Consider the following 11,306-nt stretch of genomic DNA (forward strand, 5'->3'; position numbering starts at 1 on the left):
TTCGAACTGACCTTATCTGCAAGACTGAATTAAGGCAGAAATTCTCTTATTTACATGGACTGAACTGGCTGCAGAGCTCCCTCCCCAGGGAACCAGGCTGTTAATATGTTCTTGGTGCTTGCTATCATGGCTTCTTTTCTGGGCAGCTCCTGTCAAGCTTTTGTCCAGAGCCTCCCAAAGTACAAGAGAAGAGTGTTTGCTTTCAGCAGCAATTGGCCACAGGCAAGGGTTAGGTGTAATTGACCCAGAGATGAAGGTTAAAGGCATCATTAATATACAAACATGGTCTCCTGTTCATTTATTCATTCAGCTTATTCATTCTTAATTCAACATATATCCTTAGGTCCACTGCTCATTTCAAGTTACTTAACCTCCCTGCAACCTAGTTTCCTCAACTTTTATTTATTTATTTTTGAGTCGGAGTCTCATTCTGTCGCCCAGACTGGAGTGCAGCGGCCACTCCCGGCCACCGCAGCCTCAACCTGCTGGGCTCCGGCGATCCTTCCGCCTCAGCCTTCCGAGTAGCTGAAACTACAGGCGCGCGCTACCACGCCCGGTTGATTTTTTTTATTTATTGTAGAGATGAGGTCTCGCCGCCCAGGCGCGTCTCGAACCCGCGGGCTCAAGCAATCCACTCACCTCAGCCTCCAAAGGCGCGGGATTACAGGTTGAGCCACCGAGGCCGGCTTTTTTTTTTTTTTTTTTTTTTTTTTTTTAGTCAGAATCTCACTCTGTCGGCTCAGGTGATCCTTCTACCTCAGCTTCCCAAGTAGCTGGGACTACAGGTAAGGCACTATCACACCTGACTACTTTTTAAATTTTTTTGTAGCGATGAGGTCTCACTTTGTTGCCCAGGCTGGTCTCAAACTCCTGGACTCAAGTGATGCTCCTGCCTCTGCCTCCCAAAGTGCTGGGATTACAGGTGAGCACCACTGTGCCCAGCTCTCGGCTTTAAAAACAGGAACAAGCCAGGTGCAGTGGCTCACACCTGTAATCCCAATACTTTGGGATGTGGAGGTGAGAGGATTGCCTGAGACCAGGGGTTCGAGACCAGTCTGGCAACTTGACAAGACCTCATCTCTACAATAAATAAATAAATAAATAATGCAGGTGTGGTGGCACCCGCCTGTGGTTCCAGCTACTTGGAACTGCACTCCAGCCTGGGTGACAGAGTGAGACTCCAACTCACAAAAACAAAACAAACAAACAAACAAAAACGGGAACAATAATAATGCTGCCTTTTAAAGTTCATTGTGAGGATGAAATTAAGGAATATCATTCATGCACTTAACAAAATATTTAGTGAGCACATACAAAGAAGCTGTTCTGCATGCTGAGGATAGAGGTGAGCAAAACAAAGATTTTTGTCTTCATGGAACATACATTCTCACGGAGAGAATAAAACAATAGAAAAAAAAGTAAAGCATAGAGTGGTGATCAGGAAAGGCCTCACTGAGGCGGTGACATTTCAGGGAAGCCATGAAAGAGGTGAGGGGGCAAGCCATTCACGTATAAGGGAATAGGGAATTGGAAAAGTGACTGAGAGGAGTTACACAGAGATGGGGTAGGGGACAGTTGTCTGTAGGCTGTTAAAAGGATTTGGCTTTTATCCAAAATGAGATGGGGAGTCATTTGATGGTTTTAAGAAGAGGTGTAACATGATCTGGCTTCTAGTAAAGGATCACTCTGTCTGCTGTGTTGAGACTGCAGGGGACAAGGGCAGAAGCACAGAGACGTTAGGAGACCTTGGCAGTTATCCTGTCCTCCCAAGGATGGCGTGGAGCATGGTGGTGGCAGTGGAGGTGAAGAAAAGTGTTGAATTCTGGACATATTTTGAAGGCAGAGCAGAACTATGTAAATGTTAATGTCAGTGTACCAAAAGCACAATTCATAAAATAAATTGATAAATTGGACTTTGTCAAAATTAAAAACTGTTATGTTTCAAACATACTATTAAAAAAAAAAGAAAATACAGCCAGGTGCAGTGGCTCACGCCGTAATCCCAGAACTTTGAGAGGTGGAGGTGAGAGGATTGCCTAAGTCCAGGGGTTCGAGACCAGCCTAGGCAAGTTGATGAGACCTCATCTCTACAATAAATCAAAAAATTAGCTGGGATGGTGACACACACCTGTAGTTCCAGCTACTTGGAAGGCTGAGGCAGAGGGATTGCCTGAGCCCAGCAAGTCGAGGCTGAGGTGGCTGTGAATGTGCCACTGCACTCGAGCCTGGGTGACAAAGTGAGACTCCTACTCAAAAAATAAAAAAAAGGCCAGGCGTGGTGGCTCAAACCTGTAATCCTAGCACTTTGGAAGGCCAAGGCGAGAAGATTGCCTGACCTTAGACGTTTGAAACTAGCCTGGGCAACTTGGTGAGACCTTGTCTCTACAATAAATCAAAAAATTACAGCCGGGCTCAGTGGCTCAGCCTGTAATCCCGTGCCTTTGGGAGGCTGAGGTGAGTGGATTGCCTGAGCCCGCGGGTTTGAGACCTGCCTGGGCAACTTGGCGAGACCTCATCTCTACAATAAATCAAAAATTAGCTGGGCGTGGTAGCATGCGCCTGTAGTTCCAGCTACTTGAAAGGCTGAGGCAGAAGGATTGCCAGAGACCAGCAGGTGGAGGCTACAGTGGCCGGGAGTGGCCAATGCACTCCAGTCTGGGTGACAGAATGAGACTCCAACTCAAAAAAAAAAAAAAATTAGCCAGGCATGGTGGCATGTGCCTGTAGTTCCAGCTACTTGGAAGGCTGAAGCAGAAGGATTGCCTGAGCCCAGCAGGTCAAAGCTGTGGTGGCTATGAGCATGCCACTGCACTCCAGCCTGGGCGACAGAGTGAGACTCTGACCCAAAAATAAAACAAAACACCAAAAAAACCCCAAAAAAACCCAGACAAGCCACAGGATGAGAGAAAATATTTTTAAAGCCTTTATCTGTTAAAGGACTTGTATTCAAATATATAAAGAACTCTTACAACTCAATAATAAGAAGACAAACAACTCAATTAAAAACCAGACAAAAGATTTGAACAGACATTTCACCAAAGAGGATATATGAATGGCTAATAAGCACATACAAAGATAATCAACATCATTAGTCATTAGGGAAATGCAAATTAAAACCACAATGAAATACTACTCCACACCCACTAGAATGGCTATAATCAGAAAGATAGATAATACCAAATGTTGGCAAGGATGTGGAGAAATGAGACTCCTCATATTTTGTTGATGGGAATGTAAAATGGTGCAGCCACTTTAGGAAACGGTTTGGCAGATTCTTAAAAAGATGAACATAAATTTACTATGCAACCCAACAATTATTCCACTCCTAGTTATCTATCCAAGAGAAATGCAAACAGACATTCATACAAAGACTTGCACATAAATGTTCATAGCAGCACTATTCATAATATCCAAAGTGTGGAAACAACCCAAATGTCAATCAACACTACAATGGGATACTATTCAACAATAAAAAGGAACAAAATACTGATGCGTGCTATAACATGGGTGAATCTAAAAGAAAAAAAAATATGCTCAGTGAAAGAAGCCAGACACAAAAGACCACAAAGTGTATGGTTCTATTTATATGAAAAGTTCAGAAAAGGGAAATCTATATAGACAGAAAATAGATTAATAGTTGCCTGGGGCTGGAGATGGGAACAGAGGTTGATTGTAACTAGGCACAAGGGAAGGATCTTACTAAGGTGGTGGATTTCACTGAGGTGATGGAAACAATCCAAAACTGGATTGGGTAATGGTTTCGTGACCTGGTAGATTTATTTTAAAACAATTAAATTATACCCTTAAAAAGAAAAAATGTTAATGGCAATATATATCTTAATGTAAACAATTTTATGCATATAAAGCATTTAGCACAGCGTTTGAAATAGAACATCTCAATAAAAGTATTTAACTTTTTAAGTTAATAATATTGCCATTATTGTTACTTATGTCATGCCTACTATGTGCTAGGCATTTTGCTGAGTGCTGGGTGAAGTAAAGCTCCAGGAAATGAACCCCTGGGCTAGGAAAATGGCATATACTTTATGCAGTGACAGATTTTTATTTTCAAATTCTGCTGCTATTGGTGGCAAGTCACATTAAAGGTTGTTCTCTCCTGTTCTTTTTCTTCACAGTAAGTATAGCTTTTTTGTATTTTTTTTTCTTTTAGAGACAGGGTCTCTCTCTCTGTCACCCAGACTGGAGTGCAGTGGTGCAATCATAAATCAAGTCATTAAAGCCAGCCCCCAAGCTGGGCATGGTGGCTCATGCCTGTAATCCCAGCACTTTGAGAGGCGGAGGTGAGAGGATTGCCTGAACTCACAGGTTTGAGATCAGCCTGCCTGGGCAACATGGCAAGACTTCATCTCTACAATAAATTACCTGGGTGTGGTGGCCCACACCTGTGGTTCCAGCTACTTGGAAGGTGGAGGTGGAAGGATCACCTGAGCCCAGCAGGTCAAGTCTGCCGTGGCCACGAGCATGCCACTGTATTCCACCCTGGGCAACAGCGTGAAACTCTGACTAAAAAAACAAACAAAAAACAGCCTCTAGCTCCTGAGCTCAAGTGGTCTTCCTGCCTCAGCTTCCAGAGTAGCTGGGACTACAGGTACTTGCCAGCTCGACCTAGCTTATCATTTTATTTCTTTGTGTGAGAACTTGCTTCGTGTCTATCTCCCTCAATAGATTATAAACACCATGAAGGCAGGGAGAGGTCTGTTCTGGCAGATGGTTGGATTCTGGTAAATTTTTGCTGGTCTGATAGAAGGAACATGTGATGCTGATACTGTTCCTTTCCTCATCCCCATGAATTTCTGGAAATGCAGATTTCATCTTACAACCGAGTTAGACATGAGGACCACAGCCAAGTTTCAAGATGGAGAAAGATGCAATGAACCTGTATCTTTGATGACCTTTATCAAGCCAATGCACTCCCACCTCCAGACCTCTTATTACATGAGAAAAATGAACTGTAATTAAGCTACTGTTACTAGGGTTTTCTATTTCTGGCAATGGAACACATTCCTAAATGATAGTACCAATAAAACCACAGTGATATTCTTTTTTTTTTGAGTTGGAGTCTCACTCTGTCACCCAGACTGGAGTGCAGTGCCTGCTCCCGGCCTCTGCACCCTCGATCTGCTGGGCTCCGCTGATCCTTCCGCCTCAGCTTTCCAAATAGTTGGAACTACAAGCATGCACTACCACACCTGGCTAATTTTTTTGATTTATTGTAGAGATGAAGTCTCACCAAGTTGCCCAGCCGGGTCTCGAACCTACTGGCTCAGGCAATTCACTCACCTCGGCCTCCCAAAGCGTGAGATTACAGGCTGAGCCACTGAGTTCGGCCAAAGTGATATTCTTGAGTGACTTTTGTCTAGTGGAGAAAGATGGGCATGTATTTGTAAAATACTTGCTTCATGGAACTCTGTACAGGGTGAGTTAATGGACTGCATCAAGGAGTCCCGAGTTGCATACTGGTTTCTGGCTTAGGTGATTAGGTAGATGGCTGTTTCACTGAGATAGTAAACCTAGAAGGTGGAGCTTATTTGTGGGGCAGAATTACTTCTTTCTTGCGCATGTGGTTTTTAGGTATTGATAGGACAACCAGGGTAAAGGATCCAGAGATAGCAAGATATATGGATTTGAGCCCAAGGGCGAAGACTGCAGGAGTAAAGAATGGGTGACATCAGTGTGTGCATCTGAGTGAAGCCTAGGAGTGAAACTGTATTGAGCTCTTGTTTCAGATTCTGTGCTAAGTGCTTTGCATTATTACCATCATCATCCATCACAGCAACTAACATTTACTGAGCACTTATTATGTATATGCCAATTAGACTTCTAACTGCTTTACCTCATTGTCTCCTAACTTCATTTATCTCACTCAATTTTGACAACCAAGAAAGGGAAGTACAAGCTCAATTTTAGTTATGAGAAAACTTGAGGATTAGAGAAATTAAGGAACTTGTCCTAGCCCATACTGCTAGTGTGTTGTTTTTGTTTTTATGTGCTTGTTTTTGGTTTTTTTCAGGTAGCATGTGCCCAGCCCAAGGGGATAAATCATGGTTGGTCTATATCATAAGTCTACACCATTCTATGTAATACCGTTGTTTTTGCCAACATTCTTTAACTCTCATCTTCACAATAATCCTGCAAGGCAGGTATTGTTTTTTCCATTTTACTGATATGAAACGCAGGCTCAGAGGAGTGACTGGTTTTGTACACGGGTCTGACTCCCTACAGCTCTTTCGAGTGCACTACACCATTACTCATTCATTGGTAAATTTGTACATTTTTTAAATGATTCTGGTTGTGGGTATTCTACTTTTCCTAGTTGGCCTGTAATACCTCCTTGCCCATTACCCTTGACAATCTGGGAGCTCCTTAAGGCGACTCACTACCCTTCAGGAACCTTTCCTAATGACTTCTAGGAAGCCCCCTCGCCCTCCAGAAGTGCTTCTAATGATTCTCAGGATCCCTCCTCTCCGTCTCATAGAGCTGCTCCTAATGACCCCCACCCAACTCCCTGTTCACTGAGGAACTGCTATTTAATGACTCCCTAAGGACACCCTCCCTCAGGACCTTTCTTAATGACCCTCAGGACTCCTTCCGCTTAGGAACTGTCCTGGGCTTGCCAGCCGGCGGGAGTGAAGGGTGAGGTGGGGTAGGTTGGGGAACGAAGAGCACAGGATTTTGATTTTAAAACAGCCCCGGACAAACCGAGACAAGTTGGTCACCTTTTCAGAACTCCTTGACCTCGGAAGCTACCCCTAAGAGCCCCCAACGCACTTCCACTTTAGGCAAAGGGGCTACTTATTCCGAGAAAACTTTTGTTAGAGGTATCCTATAATAACTCCATCGCCCTTCCCCACTTACCAGACAACCCATTTCTAGGTACTCGCCTCTTTCAACCCTGATTAGTTTTGGGGGGCCAGAAGCCCGCCTATGATTGGCCAGTTCCGCAATCCGGCCGAGATGCTCAGTGGCCACGGTCCCGAGTGGTACATCGTTTCCTCCTGGCAACAGCCCGAGCCGGAGCTCATTGGCTGAGCATACTTTTATCCCGGTCTTTGAGGTGGCTGCAGTACGTGCTCATTGGTTATTTGTGGCTTACAGCCGATCTCGGATTGGCTGATTTTGTGAGGCGCTGTGCGGCTGCGCAGATGCCGACTTTAGAGGAGGCGGAGCTTCGTCCTTCGCCTGCTGGAAAAGCAGTGGAATCGGCTAGTGGCGACTGCAGAAGCCGAGCCTAAGCCCTGCCGGGGCTTTGGGCTTTAGGTGAGAATTATAGGGTTTTAGAATCCTTTAGGTTTGTTGCTGCTGTGGCGGTGACCGTGAGCTCCAGTGGGGGAGGGGAGACGGGGGTGGGTCTTCCAGCGGTGGATGATCGGCATGTTTCTCGGCTAATAGGAGAAGGAGCTTCTAAAATGGGCTCTGCGATTGGCCTTTTCCAATCTCTTCTGGCCAATGGACGTCGGGAGAAGGGGGCGGGTCCTCTGGGCCTTATTTTCTTCTTCTTGCGGTTGGGCCTCACTAGCCTAGGCGGCGGGGCCGGGAGGGGCCGGACCTCTGCGCGGTGAGGTTCGGGGACCTTGGGAACTGGGTGGGGGGCCACTGCCTCTGGAGTGATATTCACGGGAGCAGCTGCAAGGGAAGGGTGCGGGAGTTTGGGGTTGTTGTTAGCAACAGCTCCCTTCATTGAGTGGTTAAGTACCGGGCCTAGTGCTTAGTGTTTCGCTTGCATCATCTGAGCTAATCACAGCAGCCCTCCAGGGCAGGGGCTTGAGAACCCCATTTTACAGGTGGAGAAACTGAGACTCAGCTTACACAGCCAAGGTTACACGGCTGATAAACCACACGGACCAGATCTGTATTCAGAGTTTTGACTCCGAAGGCGTTGCTCTTGAACCACTAGGCTTTGTTGCTGGATGCGGGAGGGAAGGTGTCAGGAAACGGGAGCTTTCCCCAGGGAATAGATTGGGGGAAGGGAATCCTAGGGTTTAAGAAAGAGGATGAACCACGGAAGTAAAGGGGGAGGAAATAAGTTATTCAACAGTTACCGAGTGCCTACTCTGTGCCATGCATTGTTCTAGGCGTACAAAGATGAATAGGGCCAGAGGCTGATGAATCCCCTATCGGGCCCCTTTGAAGCCCCGGGAAGGGGCCCCGACGTTGTATTCATATGATTATATGTTTTCATAAGATTTACAAAAGTAAGATATTTTGGATTCCTTTTTTTTTTTTTTTTTAATTAAACGGATCTTCAAAATTGAATAAGCTTCGGGTTTCTTCACACATGGATCTGCCCTTGCAAAGAACTTAGTCCAGATAGAGGTTAGGATGTAAGCAGTATAGAGTAATGGAGGTACGCTAGGCGTGAAACGCAGACAAATTTCCTGATATGTAAAGCAGGGATAACTGTACACCTGCCATAAAAAGGTTCTGTAAGGTTCATGAAAAGCGCTTGTCCAGGAACACACTTTATTTTTGGTGGAATGGAAACCTAAGAGATGTGAGTAATAGAGTTTGTCTTTCCTACCTTACACAGTTCTGCTATCTCTCACGTCTGTTACTAGATTTTTAGTAGGTTGAAGGTAGTTTTCTCCCTTTTGAGCTCCCTACCTCTCAAAAGGGACTCTTGGACCTGGATTGCCATTGCTTTGGGCCCCAGCCTGGAGGAAGGGGTGGCCAGATCTACTGGACCTTTGGTGAAGAGGTTCAGTAGAGGAAAGGGCATATTGTTTTTGCTTCTAAACTGGTCCTTATTGACTGGTAAGCTTCTTCCTTTTTCATTTGAAATGGTCTATTGTGTTAATAAGCAGTGGGGATGTACCTGCTTAGCGGAAGTTCTCATCTAAAAGCATAGAGTGTATATCTTTCTCTAATAAATTATGAAGTTTGCCCAGTGTTGTCAGTGTATTGTCCGTTTAAATTTTTTCCTTTGAGTTGTGGTACAGGCAATTGAACTTTTTTTTTTTTTTTTTAGCTGGAACAATGTCTCTGTTTAAATGAGATTTGAATACATGTAGTTTTGATACATTTGAAAACATGCAGTTTGTTACATCAGGCTCTTTTAAACACCTTTTCTGTTTTGTATTTCTAGTTCACTTAAGAACTTTTCTAGGGGCAGATTTCAGGTGTCGGGTCTTATTACTTCTCCCAGATTTCTACATCATCTTTTGCTATTTTTAGCACTGACATTCCCAGCATTTAATTTTAATTGCTGTTTTTTTTTTTTAATTGGAATCTCACTCTATCGCCCAGGTTGGAGTGCAGTGGCACGCTCACAGCCACCACAGCCTTGACCTGCTGGGCTCAGGCAATGCCTCCCCCTCAACCTTCCAAGTAACTGGAACTACAGGCGTACGCCACCACTATAATTGCATTTTATATAATTTTATGCTCTTAATGTCTTTCATCAGATTCCTGTCTGACCAAAGTGACCTCAGAAAGGAAGGAAAATGGCTTCCGAATCTGAAACCCTGAATCCCAGTGCTCGGATAATGACCTTTTATCCAACCATGGAGGAGTTCCAGAACTTCAGTCGATATATTGCCTACATTGAATCCCAAGGAGCTCATCGGGCAGGGCTAGCCAAGGTAAGGCGTAGGATTGGCCAACGTGGCTTTTGTGACCTAAGGCAGCAGTGAGATTGTTCCAAATTAAAGGTAGGAGGTCCAAAGGAAAGTTGGGTGGGGTGATGACTTTAGTGAATACAGTCCTATTTGCAAGTTAATTCCTGTAGTTAACATCGGAAGCATCTTTGCTTTTAGGCAGGAGGAGAGCTGCCTGGAATCTTCAAAAAGCAGAGATAAAGAGCCAGCATCTCCAGTCCTGGCTGCTGTAGTGCTTCGGCCCTCATGTTTGAGCTAGGTATTTTTGTTGTTTGTTTGTTTTTTAGTTGGAGTCTCACTGTTATCCAGGCTGCTGGAGTGCAGTGACACAATCTTTGGTCTCCTGGGCTCAGGTGATCTTTTCCCCTTAGCCTGCCTAGTAGCTGGGACTACAGGTATGTGCCACCACACCTGGCTTGCTTATTTATTTATTTATTTATTTGAGTTGGAGTTTCACTCTGTTGCCCAGGCTGGAGAGCAGAGGCATGCTCATGGCCACCCCAGTGTCAACCTGCTGGGCTCAGGCCATCCTTCTACCTCAGCCGTCCAAGTAGCTGGAAGTACAGGTGCGCACTACCATGCCCGGCTAATTTTTGATGTAGAGACGAGGTCTCGCCAAGTTGCCCAGGCTGGTCTCAAACACCTGGGCTCAGGCAGTCCTCTTGCCTCCACCTCCAAAAGTGCTGGGATTACAGGTTTGAGCCACCATGCCCAGCTTGACTAATTTTTTTTATTGTTTTGTAGAGATGATGTCTCCCTGTGTTGCCTAGGCTGGTCTCAAACCCCTGGGCTCAAGCAGTCTCTCCTTGGCGTGCCCGACCTCTTTTGTGTTTTTTAATTTCTACTGAGTGCTTATGCCATCCAGCTTATTTTGCTCATTTCAGTCTTATTCAGCATTCTGGTAGTAAATTGGATTCCCATATAGAATTTCTTCAAGGGGAAAAGTGCACTGGCCAGCCAACATGAGTATTCTGGTTCTTGTAATTTGGAATTCGTTTCTGATTTATGCTTCTTTCTGCTGTGAGTTGGGTTAGTTATTTTTCCTGAGTCATACCAGCCTTTCATATATTCTTTGACAGTCAAGTTTCTTTTCTTTTTTATTTTTGAGTTGGAGTCTCAATTCTGTCGCTCAGACTAGAGTACAGTGGCACACTCCCGGCCACGGCAGCCTTGCCCTACTGGGCTCCGGCGATCCTTCCGCCTCAGCCTTCCAAGTAGCTGGAACTACAGGCACACGCTACCATGCCCGGCTAATTTTTTATTTATTGTAGAGATGACATCTCACCAAGTTGTCTGGGCGGGTCTTGAACCTGTGAGCTCAGGCAATCCACTCACCTCAGCCTCCCAAAGTGCTGGGATTACAGACTGAGCCATCGAGCTCGACCAACAGTCAAGTTTCTAAGTACGCAGAGATGAAGTGACAGCAGTTCTGGAAGGATCCACAATAAACTGAGAGGCCAGGGGACTGAGTCTGAGCCAGGAGGGAACTTTTTATATAGTTGTTTGAATTTCCTGCCATATGAATTATGTTTTGTTTTTTTCCTTTTTTTGTGTGTTATGTTTTCTTTTTTCTTTTTTTTTTTTTTTTGAGTTGGAGTCTCACTCTGTCGCCCAGACTGGAGTGCAGTAGCTGCTCCCGGCCACCGCAGCCTCAAACTGCTGGGCTCCGGCGAACCTTCCGCCTCAGCCTTC

General features: G+C 45.1%; 1 protein-coding gene across 2 annotated transcripts in view; it reads left to right on the forward strand.

The window, feature by feature from the left end:
* The first annotated feature begins 7,147 nt into the window (after nt 1-7,147).
* The window catches only part of KDM4A (lysine demethylase 4A), a 55,368-nt gene continuing 51,209 nt past the window's right edge, over nt 7,148-11,306 (forward strand). The window contains exons 1-2 of one of the 2 annotated variants that reach the window (XM_008054745.1): nt 7,148-7,278; nt 9,423-9,599. In XM_008054745.1, coding sequence (XP_008052936.1) covers nt 9,462-9,599 — 138 coding nt within the window. In that variant the 5' untranslated portion in view covers nt 7,148-7,278; nt 9,423-9,461. Of the gene's footprint in view, nt 7,279-7,495; nt 7,577-9,422; nt 9,600-11,306 lie in introns of those variants that run through there. The other variant, XM_021710744.1, reaches the window with a different exon arrangement.

The sequence above is a fragment of the Carlito syrichta genome, unplaced genomic scaffold, assembly GCF_000164805.1.
Source record: "Carlito syrichta isolate Samal-C Ts95f unplaced genomic scaffold, Tarsius_syrichta-2.0.1 Scaffold301018, whole genome shotgun sequence".
NCBI classification, from domain to species: domain Eukaryota; kingdom Metazoa; phylum Chordata; class Mammalia; order Primates; family Tarsiidae; genus Carlito; species Carlito syrichta.